The sequence below is a fragment of the Bufo bufo genome, chromosome 7 (assembly GCF_905171765.1).
Source record: "Bufo bufo chromosome 7, aBufBuf1.1, whole genome shotgun sequence".
Classification (NCBI taxonomy): Eukaryota; Metazoa; Chordata; class Amphibia; order Anura; family Bufonidae; genus Bufo; species Bufo bufo.
The window spans coordinates 49,436,751-49,450,210 of NC_053395.1; the positions used below are offsets into that span (position 1 = coordinate 49,436,751).

At 45.5% G+C, this 13,460-nt stretch overlaps 1 protein-coding gene across 1 annotated transcript in view; it reads right to left on the minus strand.

Moving 5' to 3' along the window:
* Positions 1-13,460, minus strand: part of LOC121008747 — a 52,761-nt gene that overhangs the window by 16,129 nt on the left and 23,172 nt on the right. The window contains exons 5-6 of the mRNA XM_040441442.1: positions 12,650-12,733; positions 999-2,140 (exon numbers count right to left, since the gene is read on the minus strand). Of these exons, the coding sequence (XP_040297376.1) occupies positions 999-2,140; positions 12,650-12,733 (1,226 nt within the window). The remainder of the gene's footprint in view (positions 1-998; positions 2,141-12,649; positions 12,734-13,460) is intronic.

Sequence of the window (13,460 nt, forward strand, 5' to 3'; positions counted from 1 at the left end):
CAGCTGCAGGGGTGGAAGGGAGTGCTGCTGTCTGAGAGTGAGCTGTTCAAAAGAACATCCCTGTGTCCGTCCAGGCCCTGCGACGGACGGAGGACAGGAAGTCTGAAAGCTGGACTATCTGGCCTAAAACGGGACCGCTGTCCACCCTAGGGGCAGGCTGCTGTGGAGGTCACAGTTAAGGGAACGGTCCACTATGGAAGTCAGTGTTAAGGGGCGGGGTGCTGTAGAGGTCACTGTTAAGGGGGCGGGGTGTTGTGGAGGTCACATTTTAAGGGAACTGAGCTCTGTAGAGGTCACTGTTAAGGGAGCGCGTTATTGTGGAAATCACTTAACGGGGTGGGCGCTGTGGATGTTACTGTTAACGGGGAAGGCTGCTGTGAAGGTCACTGTTAAAAGGGCGGGGTACTGTAGATGTCACTGTTATAGTGGATACTGTCGATATCTTTTAACAGCACACACAGACATTAAATGAAATAGATGAAATATACCCGTGCGAAGCTGGGTCCTTCTGCTAATCAATAAATATAACTTGGACAACCCCTTTAATAGCAGGCATGCATTTAAAGGGATATTATTGCACATCTTCACACACTTACGGCATATTATTACACATATTTGGTATATATTATATAGGAGAAGCCCCCACATCTAGGATCCTCACCTATCTGTACAACATGCATCCCATTACCCTCCTTCAACAGTTCTGTGCAGCCTCTTTCCCTATTGAGCCTCTCAGTAAGCCATAAATATGTAAGTTGGTAAGAGACGACATGAAAAGGGTTTTCTTAAAATTACATATTGATCTATATAATAATGGGCATATAAAATATGAATTTTTTAAATATATGTGCACAAAAATGTTTTTTTTTTTTTTTTGTGGTCTTCAGTGGGATGACCGCCAGAACTGACAGGTGGTGCACACTGATTCTACAGCTCCCTCTGGAGCTCACGTGGATCTCTAAATTACATACCATGTTAAGGATCTCTAAATTACATACCATCACGTCAAGGTTATCTTCCTCATTATTGTATTCTGGACAGTTGCCTAAAACATCAAATTTGGAGGAGGAATCAGAATCATCGTCATCTGACAGGCTTAGATCCAGTGAAGTATCTGAAAAGATAAATTCCTCATCTAATGTAGAGTCTGTCTCGTAGCCGCTGTGCTCTCCACATGAACAGGTGTAACCAGATGTCTTTGCAGCTGCACAATCCAGCTGAGAGCACAATTTGTCATAGTCATTCTTGTGTGTATGGTCTCCATGGACTTCATCATCTGCTCCACATTGAGCTCTTGTTTCTTCACTATTCTCACGGCTTGAAAAAGGCTGAGAGTCCAGTGACCCAGAAGTCACATTATTCACAGAATTTGAAAGAAGTTCTTGAAGTAAAGCAAGTTGTGAAGATGTTCTATTAAAACTAATATAGTTTTTGCCTTCACCAGAACGCTGTGACTCGATGTTTGTCATCTCAGAGAATGCTCTTCTTCTGATTCTCAACTTTGGACCACTAGAACCATCTTGTAAATATCTCTTGGTACACTCATTCACTTGATCAATGGTTGATGACTCTTTGTTTTCAAGAGCGAAGAACACATAGCTGGCTGGACTGCTTGCTCGTCTGTACTTCGGAGGCTGTATATTACTCTGTATGGTCAGATCTCTCTTTGTACTTGTGTTACTAGATGTAATGTTATACATGGTGTCCTCACCAAGTAGAGGTTGAGCCTTGCTACCATCTGACATTATAGTGGTAGAATGTTTTTCTGTCATCAGTGTGACTTGATCAGATGTATCTTTGCTTGTCCTGGTCTTTCCTGAAGATGCTTGAAATGTGGCTTTTTTAGAGCTAGGAATGCCCTGAGGTCTTCTCTCTGACGAACCATATCTTGTTATCAATGTTCTAGTTTTCGATGTGTTTCCTTCAGCTGTTCTTGGCGACTGGATTGACTTCTTGTTATTTATCTTCCAACTATCTAAATCTTTGTCGCTTTCTTTCTTAGAAGTTTCTAGTTTTCCATCATGAGTGATTGGAAACTCCACTTTCTTAGATGATACAAGACAGGAAATGTTCTTGCTGCTTTGTGGTTTACTTGTGGTTGGCCTACACTTATCTTTTTTCGTCTGACAGTTTTTGGTATCTGAAAATAGAGAAAAACGTGTCAAATTATAAACTGTTCATTATACAGGGACAGGAGGGTGAGGCTTTTGATAAGGATGCTACATAGGATTGCACTAGGCAACACAAATATGCACACATAGTTGAGTACAATAAAGGAATTCAAGAGGGGCCTGGATGTATTTCTGGAGCGTAATAATATTACAGGCTATAGCTACTAGAGAGGGGTCGTTGATCCAGAGAGATATTCTGATTGCCTGATTGGAGTCGGGAAGGAATTTTTTATTCCCCTAAAGTGAGGAAAATTGGCTTCTACCTCACAGGGTTTTTTTTGCCTTCCTCTGGATCAACTTGCAGGGTGACAGGCCGAACTGGATGGACAAATGTCTTTTTTCGGCCTTATGTACTATGTTACTATGTTACATATAGCAACAGTAAAATACACATAGTAAATTATTTCTTTATCAAAGGAATGATGGCAACACTGTATTTCAGGCTATTTTCTAACTGACTGCAGACTAGGTGTCATATACAGTTGCAATAAAAAGTATGTGAACCCTTTGGAATGATATGGATTTCTGCACAAATTGGTCATTAAATGTGATCTGATCTTCATCTAAGTCACAACAATAGACAATCACAGTCTGCCTAAACTAATAACACACAAAGAATTAAATGTTACCATGTTTTTATTGAACACACCATGTAAACATTCACAGTGCAGGTGGAAAAAGTATGTGAACCCTTGGATTTAATAACTGGTTGAACCTCTTTTGGCAGCAATAACTTCAACCAAACGTTTCCTGTAGTTGCAGATCAGACATGCACAATGGTCAGGAGTAATTCTTGACCATTCCTCTTTACAGAACTGTTTCAGTTCAGCAATTTTCTTGGGATGTCTGGTGTGAATCGCTTTCTTGAGGTCATGCCACAGCATCTCAATCGGGTTGAGGTCAGGACTCTCACTGGGCCACTCCAGAAGGCGTATTCTGTTGTTGATTTACTTCTATGCTTTGGGTTGTTGTCCTGTTGCAACACCCATCTTCTCTAGAGCTTCAGCTGATGGACAGATGGCCTTAAGTTCTTCTGCAAAATGTCTTGATAAACTTGGGAATTCATTTTTCCTTCGATGATAGCAATCCGTCCAGGCACTGACGCAGCAAAGCAGCCCCAAACCATGATGCCCCCCCACCATACTTCACAGTGGGGATGAGGTATTGATGTTGGTGTGTTGTGCCTCTTTTTCTCCACACATAGTGTTGTGCATTTCTTCCAAACAAATCAACTTTGGTTTAATCTGTCCACAGAATATTTTGCCAGTACTGCTGTGGAACATCCAGGTGCTCTTGTGCAAACTGTAAATGCGCAGCAATGTTTTTTTTGGACAGCAGTGGCTTCCTCTGTGGTATCCTCCCAGGAAATCCATTCTTGTTTAGTGTTTTACGTATTGTAGATTCGTTAACAGGGATGTTAGCATATGCCAGATACTTTTGTAAGTCTTTAGCTGACACTCTAGGATTCTTCTTCACCTCATTGAGCAGTCTGCGCTGTGCTCTTGCAGTTATCTTTACAGGACGGCCACTCCTAGGGAGAGTAGCAGCAGTGCTGAACTTTCTCCATTTATAGACAATTTGTCTTACCGTGGACTGATGAACAGCAAGGCTTTTGGAGATACTTTTATAACCCTTTCCAGCTTTATGCAAGTCAACAATTCTTAATCGTAGGTTTTCTGAGAGCTCTGTTGTGCGAGGCATCATTCACATCAGGCAATGCTTCTTGTGAAAAGCAAACCCAGAACTGGTGTGTGTTTTTTATAGGGCCGGACAGCTGTAGCAACACCTCCAATCTCATCTCATTGATTGGACTCCAGTTGGCTGACACTTTACTCCAATTAGCTCTTGGAGATGTCATTAGTCTAGGGGTTCACATACTTTTTCCACCTTCACTGTGAATGTTTACATGGTGTGTTCAATAAAAACATGGTAACATTTAATTATTTGTGTGTAATTAGTTTAAGCAGACTGTGATTGTCTATTGTTGTGACTTAGATGAAGATCAGATCACATTTTATGACCAATTTGTGCAGAAATCCATATCATTCCAAAGAGTTCACATACTTTTTCTTGCAACTGTAAGTCCTAATTCTACAGTCCACAACACCATGCCATTGAACCCCATAATAAATGTGAGTTGTCAGTGGCTGCATGGACCTTAACGCGCCTCTGTCACCATGATCAACCCTATTAAACCAGATATACTACCTGGTAGGGCTCATCCTGCTGTTTAAAATAATACATTTCTTTTGTCTGTATCCTAAACAGCTGCAGAGAAATCTGTGTTTTTATTCATATGCAACTGAGAGGTTGGAGCACCAGGAGGTGGAGCTGAATCCTTTGAGCACTGCTTATTAACACCCCCTATACTCTGCATACTTCCCCCTCCACTTGACTGACAGGGCTAGATCTGCTGAGAACAGAGCTAATAGCATGTATATATCATATACTCTATGTACTATAGCTTCACCACACTGACATCTGCTCAGAAAGCTATATAGTCATATATTGTGTTTATGAATAAAGCAGTGATATGTTTTTTTTATTGCATTTTACTCATTTTGGGCAAAAAATTAGAGATGAGCGAATTTAAAAAAAAACTCGATTCGGCCGGTTCGCCAAATTTTTAACGAATTAAGTTAAAAACTGCTATTTCCTGGCTGCAGAGAGCCTTTATAGGGGTGTAGAACACTGTGCCTTGCAGTAACACGCATAGGGAGTCTGCTGTGGTAGTGAAATAATACTGTGAGCCAGTATGACATGCAGATGACAGCAGTCACTCTTAGGCTAAATGCACACGATCAGGATTGCGTGCGGAAAATCCGCACTGTAGGTCATGTACATTGTATTCTATGAGAATTAGAAATTCTCAGTGCACACGATGCAGATTTTTTCCGCGCGGATTTTGACCTGCGGTGCGGATTTAAAAATTTTAAAATCCGCAGCATGTCAATTTATTTTATTTTTCCTGACCGGATTTTCTTCATTCAATCATTTGGTGAAAATCTGCACCAAATGATGCGGATTGACCGCACAGATTTGCCTGCGAACACCTGCGGATTTCAGTGCGGATGCTCCGCATATGAATCCTGAACGTGTGCATGTACCCTTAGAATCACTGCATACTTCACTTACTTGAGCAGTCACGGGGCCAAAACTGACCAAATAACTGAAGTATCAACTCAGCCTAAGGGTCCATTTACACGTCCGTATGTGTTTTGCACAAAACATGGACACTGGTAATGTGCGTTCCGCATTTTGCGGACCGCACATCGCCGACACTCTCAAAGAAAATGCCTTTTCTTGTCTGCAATTGCGGACAAGAATAGGACATGTTCTATTTTTTTGCTGAAAGGAAGTGTAGATCCGCAAATACGGATGCGGACAGCACATTCCGGCCCCATTGAAAATGAATGGGTCCGCACCTGTTCTGCAAAATTGTGGAACGGATGCGGACCCATTTTGCGGACGTGTGAATAGACACTTAGGCCTCTTTCAGACGGGCTGTGCGGTAAAAGGTGCGGGTACGTTGCGGGAACATGCACGATTTTTCCGCGCGAGTGCAAAACATTGTAATGCGTTTTGCACGCGCGTGAGAAAAATCGTGCATGTTTGGTACCCAAACTTCTTCACAGAAGTTCAGGTTTGGGTTAGTTGTCAGACACTAGCGATCTGCTAGTGTCTGCTGTACCTAACCATGCTATTGTAATTCCTTTCTCTGCAGCGGTTACCCTAAAAAACGTAGTTTTATTGTTATGCAAATGAGCCTCTAGGTGCTATGGGGGCGTCTTTTTAGCACCTAGAGGCTCCGTCCAATCACCATTTCTGCCGCCCAGCGCGCTCCAGCCCGCCCCTCTCCTCTAGATTGACAGCCTACTCGCGCCTGCGCCGTGTGCTTCTGTATTTGGCGCAGGCACATTGACTGTTGGACTGCTCCCTGCGCCGTAATCGGCGCAGTGAAGATGCCGGTGCAGGGAGACAGTCACTGCGCCTGCGCCGAATACAGAAGCACACAGCGCAGGCGCAAGTAGGCTGTCAATCTAAAGGAGAGGGGCGGGCTGGAGCGCGCTGGGCGGCAGAAATGGTGAGTGGACGGCGCCTCTAGGTGCTGAAAAGACGCCCCCATAGCACCTAGAGGCTCATTTGCATACCAATAAAATTACGTTTTTTAGGGTAACCGCTGCAGAGAAAGGAATTACAATAGCATGGTTAGGTAGAGCAGACACTAGCAGATCGCTAGTGTCTGACAGCTAATTAGGTCAAAATGTGGTGATGGATCATGTGATGAGCGTAGTGACGTCATCAAAGGTCCTATTGCTCACAGTTAAAGACAGAAGAGATGCCGGCTGCACGAACAAGTGGATTAAGGTGAGTTAAATTTTTATTTTATTTTTTTTAACCCCTCCAGCGCTATTTTACTATGCATTCTGTATTCAGAATGCTATTATTTTCCCTTATAACCATGTTATAAGGGGAAATAATAATGATTGGGTCTCCATCCCGATCGTCTCCTAGCAACCGTGCGTGAAAATCGCACCGCATCCGCACTTGCTTGTGATTTTCACGCAACCCCATTCATTTCTATGGGGCCTGCGTTACGTGAAAAACGCACAAAATAGAGCATGCTGCAATTTTCACGCAACGCACAAGTGATGCGTGAAAATCACCGCTCATGTGAACACCCCCATAGAAATAAATGGGTCCTGATTCAGTGCGGGTGCAATGCGTTCACTTCACGCATTGCACCAGCGCGGAAAACTCGCCCGTGAGAAAGGGGCCTTACAGATCAATGTGAGCATCAAGAAGAAGCGCACTCCTTTTACACCCTCATCAGCTGATTCCACATAGATGTCTACAGAACCTGTTCTATTAAGCGCTTATACAAGTAGAGCACCCCTGACAGAGTGGAGAGGGTGTCAGAAGTAAGTTTGTGTTGACGTCACTGATTAATTTGCCCTTCCTCTGAACCGTCAGAGCAATAACCCACAAAAAACTGATCCTGTCTGTGGAGCATACGCCTTCACTCAGTCAGCCTTTGTTAAATAATCTATCAGTATTGCTAATGCCCAAAAAAAAAAAGGAGTGGATCTAAAACAGAGATGACATGTGAATGGGATATTTGCATGTCTTCTGTGTTTTGTACCAACTTCTGCTTTTGGCTACGAAATCATAAGCCAATTCTGATGGGACCAAACATGCCTTACAGCTGCTACACAGACAGGATCCATTGTGCGTCTCATTTTTCCTTCCTTCTGACAGATCAGAAGAAAGGTCAAATAAATGATGATGTCAGCCAGGCTGAAAGCCAAAATAGTGGACCAGTCATGAAGTGGGGAGGGTGGGAACAGCATGAGAAGTACATAGAGTGGACCTATGACATAGTGGTGAGGTTCAAGCAGCATGAGGAGACCACAGAGTGGCCCAATGATAGGGTCTGGAGGTGGAAGCAGTATGAGGAGGCCACCGAGTGGCACAATGACTGAGTCTGGAGTTGGCAGCAGTATGAGGAGGCCACCGAGTGGCACAATGACCGAGTCTGGAATTGACAGCAGTATAAGGAGGCCACCGAGTGGCACAATGACCTAGTCTGGAGTTGGCAGCAGTATGAGGAGGCCACCGAGTGGCACAATGACCGAGTCTGGAGGTGATGGCAGCAGCATCAGGAGAAGACGACTGAGTCTGGAGTTGGCAGCAGTATGAGGAGGCCACCGAGTGGTACAATGACAGAGTCTGGAGTTGGCAGCATCCAGAGAGAGCCACAGAGTGGCACAATGACTGAGTCTGGAGGTGATGCCAGCAGTATGAGGAGGCCACCGAGTGGCACAATGACTGAGTCTGGAGGTGACGGCTGCAGCATCAGGAGGAGACCACCGAGTGGCACAATGACCGAGTATGGAGTTGGCAGCATCAGGAGAAGGCCACCAAGTAGGCAGGTAGCCAGAAGAAACCGTTCCCTTTTGCCAAGGTTTGGGTGAGGTGGCATGGATGATCTAATCAGATGCATCAGGCATTGGTGGGTGGAAATCCTGGATGATCCACGCCTGATTCATCTTGACAAAGGTCAATCTCTCCACATTTTGGGTGGACAGGCGAGTTCTCCTTGGGGTAACTATGGCCCCCGCTGCACTAAACACCCGCTCTGATGCCACACTACTGGCCGGGCAGGACATCTTTTCCAGGGCAAACTCTGGTAGTTGCGGCCTCAAATCAAGTTTTGCTGCCCAGTAGTCCAGCAGATCTTCAATGTGGGTTGGCAGGGTGCTGTCCAAGTACGCCACCACCTGCTGGTTCAGGTCCTGCTCCAGGTCTAACTGCTGCTGCTGGTGAGCAGTTTCTTCACTATGCGGGTGAAGAAAGCTACTCATCAGCGACTGTAGACTCAGGCTGCTGCTGACACCACCCCTCCCCAGCAGCCATGGCAGTGGAAAGTGAGTGCAGAGAGCCCCCCCAGTCAGACCTGCGATAGGATGGACGATGGCGCAGATAGGCAGCGGCCAACTGACTACATAGGATATCCTTCCTCTCAGCGGGTGTAAAAAAAAAAGCCCCCATTCTGGACCGGTAGCGAGGGTCCAACAAGATGGAGAGCCAGGAGTCATCCCTCTGCCGAATGGTGACAATTCAGCTGTCACTTCGCAAGCAAGTGAGCATGCATTGGCCATTTGTGCTAGTGACTCAGAGGGACTCCCTGCCTCCATCTCCACTGCATACTGCCACGGTGTGTTTGAGTCCTCTGTCTTCCTAATCGTCTTGTAGCTCCTCTGGCTGCTCCTGCTCCTCCTGTCCTGTCAGCTGAGTAGAAAAACCACCAATTTTTCTACACATTGACCAGCCAGATTTACCAGCATCTGTTCCAGGACATGAAGCAGTGGAATTACGTTGTTGATCCCGTAGTCCTGGCGACTGACAAATAACGTGGCATCCTCAAAGGACCTGAGCAAACGGCAGATGTCACGCATGAGCTGCCACTGGCTGACATCGAAGTTACACAGGGGAGTACTCCTATCCGCTTGCATCATCAAGAAATCGTTGATGGCATTTCTCTGTTCGTGTAGTCGGTCCAACATATGGAGGGTGAAATTCCAATGGGTGGAAACGGCGCATATCAGCCTATGTTGGGGAATGCCGTTCTGCCGCTGCAGCTAAAGGAGGGTGTGTTTTGCGGTGTACGAGTGGCTGAAGTGCATGCAAAGTTTCCTGCCCATTTTTAGGATGTCTTGCAGATGGGTGGAAGACTTCAGGAACCGCTTGACAACCAGATTGAACACGTGCGCCATGCAGGGCGCATGGCTCAGCTTTCCTTGATGCAGCGCCGACACCATGTTCTTCCCGTTGTCGGTCACCATTGTTCCAATTTTTAGTTGTCGCAAAGAAAGCCAGGATTCGATTTCTTGATGCATCACATGTAGCAGTTCCTCCCCTGTGTGACTACGTTCGCCAATGCAAACCAGGTGCAGAACAGCGTGACACCGCCGAGCCCTGCACATGTGGAATGCTGGAGGGGCACTGTGACTTGTCCCTGCAGTGGTGGCTGAGGACATGGTGGAGGATGAGGAGGCAGAGTCATTGTCTCTGGACCAACGGCGTGAGAACGTGGAGGCAAAATCGGCGTGACCTGGCCAAGTTGCTGTTGTAGCAGTGCAGGAACCACATTCACCCAGTGGGCCGTAAAAGACATGTATTGTCCCTGACCGTAGATACAGCTCCACACGTCGGCACTGCCGTGCACTTTGGCATACACCGACAGGGTTAAGAACTGGCCCACCTTCTGTTCTACATGTTTGTGCAGGGCTGGTACTGCCTTTTTGGCAAAGAAATTACGGCTTGGGACTCCCCACCTCGGATCGGCACAAGCCATCAGTTCTCTGAAAGGTGCAGTGTCCACCACTTGGAAAGGGAGGGACTGAAGCACCAGCAACTTGCGCCACTGGATGCGTGCACGCATACTGTTGTCTTTTGGCAATCGCTTCGGTGATCGATTGCTGACGGAATGACTGATGAGGAGTAGGAGGAGCAGGAGCATCAGGAACAGCAGATGATGGGAAGGACAGACAGCTCCCTTCGGCTGAGGTGGTGGAGCCTTGACTGCCTGAAATCGGGTGCGGTTTGCCACTGGGCAATTCAGCGGTTGCTGCGGCAGGCTGGACCACCACATTGGTGGTACTGAAATACGCCCCTATACGCTTTCACCAGAAATAACTGCAGCAATGAAGTGCGTATATATTTTTCTTGTAGTACTGAAATACGCCCCTATCCGCTTTCACCAGAAATAACTGCAACAGTGCTGTGCATATATATTTTTCTTGTAGTACTTAAATACGCCCCTATACGCTTTCACCAGGAAAAAAATTAAACAGTGAACTAAGAATATATTTTTCTTGTGGTACTAAAATACGCCCCTATATGCTTTCACCAGGAAAAAATTAAACTGTGAACTGAGAATATATTTTTCTTGTATTACTAAAATACGCCCCTATACGCTTTCACCAGAAATAATTGCAGCAATGAAGTGCGTATATATTTTTCTTGTAGTACTGAAATACGCCCCTATGTGCTTTGACCAGAAATAACTGCAACAGTGCAGTGCGTATATATTTTTCTTGCAGTACTGAAATACGCCCCTATACGCTTTCACCAGAAATAACTGACAGTTGTGTATATATTTTTATTGTAGTACTGTAATACGCCCCTATACGCTTTCACCAGAAATAACTGCAACAGTGCAGTGCGTATCTATTTTTCTTGTAGTACTGATCTACGCCCCTATACGCTTGGTGAGGCAGTGACCAACCTGACCCCTGAAGACCTCCGAAAGAGAGCTAATCCCCCACAGCTTTCACTAGAAATAACTGCAACAGAGCAGTGCGTATCTATTTTTCTTGTAGTACTGAAATACGCCCCTATACGCTTTGTGAGGCAGTGACCGGCCTCATAGCTGCTAGGGGAGATTCATGGCAGGTGTTTCTGTGTCTTCCCTGTCAGTCATCAGGTCTGAGGCAGCACCAGGTGATGCAATCAGTCTGGCATAAGTGCCCAGCCCAGACTGTCAGTCAAGGAGAGAGTCTTTGTGAAACAGAATCCTGCTGGAGGCTCTGTACGAGTGGTCTCAGCCAGGCTGGCTGAGGGGCCACGGGGCTAGATGCTAGCCGGAACATTAGTGGACGCCGTGACAACTAGGCGCAAGGGTCACAAGGCCGGAGTCGGGAGGACTACTGGGCCACACTCCCCCATAAAGGTACTGGACTTGAGACCGTGTGTGAACGGTGCTCTGTACAGCCAGGAAGCTGATGGACATTGGGCTGGGAAAGCCGCATGTTATGTCCGTGTGTGAACGGTGCTTTAGGTGAGTCAGGGATATGTTATGTTTAGTTAGAGCCCAGCCGGGCGAGTGTTTATTCTTTTGTTTAATTGTTTATGTTTACGCGGATGTGCCGCAATAAAGCACAGTGTTTGGACCTTAAACTTGGTGTCTGGCGAAGATATCTGTGAGAATGACCCCCGAAAGAGAGCTAATCCCCCACAGCTTTCACCAGAAATAACTGCAGCAGTGAAGTGCGTATCTATTTTTCTTGTAGTACTGAAATACGCCCGTATACGCTTTCACCGGAAAAAACTGCAGCAGTGAAGTGCATATATATTTATCTTGTTCCACAGATATAAGCCACTAAAGGCTTTTCAACATAGAACTTGCACCCCAAGAACAAATAGCTGGAATGACAGAGCTGTATAATGGGTATTTGGAGGATCCCCAGATAATCTTTCCCTGCACTTGCAAATCGCTTTCCTATGACTGTCCCTAGCGTCTTCTGACGTCTCTCCCTGCACTAAGATGCTGTGAAATGATTCCTCCCTTTCTCTGCACTTATAAATCGTTTTTTCTGGTGGGGTTTTCACAATCAAGTTTTTCCAATTGCTGTCCCTAGTGCCTTCTCACGTCTGTCCCTGAACGCTGGAGAATGGCAGAATCTAAAATGGCTGCCGTATTCTTAGTGCTGTGACATCACAGGGCTGGCTGGCTGCTGATTGGCTGCATGCATGCATGTCAATCTGAGTGATCCCGCCTTCCCAGAGTTCCTTGCCCATGTTTTCACACGTGCAGCAGCTATTTTAGGAAAAATGTGCGAGGAAATTCGCATTCGTTGCGAATCAAATTTTTCAGCTTCGATTCGCTCATCTCTACAATATATATATATATTTTTAAATTGGTCTTTATTAAAAATGTTCCGCTATTTTTGAGCTGCAGGGGTTAAAATCTGTTTGCAGACTATCACTTCTGAGTCCTGTTAGCTGACAGCTCATGTGAAACCCTATCTCTGAACTGATCTAATGAACACTTATCATGGCTAAACTCTTATCAAACTGCTAAGAATATGGCCACCCATCTCTTTCACATGACTACTGGTCACCTTGGTCTGCTGCAGTGTGTGTTCTGGTGGCTGCAGGAACGTGTCCCATTACTTGTGCGTTGATAGTCTTACATGAGGAAAACCAATTGTTATATGGAAATATGTACTTTTGTGTCCCCTTCTTTACAATAACCTTTATGCAATACCAAATGCAAGCTGAAAGAAACAGAAATAAATGCATGTTAGCTTATGCTAGTATCCAGCTGATGGCATATCAGTCCATTGTATGAATTACACTGAATCATGAAGAGACTAAACAGAAAGACCACAGCTTGTTCAAAATGTGATGAGGCTCTTCGTGTTTTTCACCTCCAGAGACATGGTTCTGGGGTCTCTATCATACACCTAAGGCCTCATGCACACAACTGTTGTTTTATTCCGTGTCCGTTGTTCCGTTTATCGGGATTTTCTGCGGACCCATTGACTTTCAATGGGTCCGTTGAAAACTCGGCTAATGCACCGTTTGTCATCCGCGTCCGTGATCATTGGTTCCAGTCCGTCAAAAAAATCTAACCTGTCCTATTTTTTTAACGGAAAACGGTTTGCGGACCCATTCAAGTCAATGAGACCGTGAAAAAACGTGGAGGCACACAAGATTGTCGTCCGGGTCCGTTTTTTTCCTATCATTTGCATGGCAAACTTGACTTAGATTTTTTTTTACTTTCCTTCATGTCTGGTGATCCTCCAAAAATAAAGGAAGACACACGGAAACAAAAACGGATCACGGAACAACGGAACCCCATTTTGCGGAACGGAACACAACAACGGTCGTGTGCATGAGGCCTTATACTGGAATTTTCACATGTGTACTGGATGTAGAGCGATGATAATGTGCTCTGTTCCCTATATAGTAAGATCATCCACGCCTGGGGGCAGTGATAAC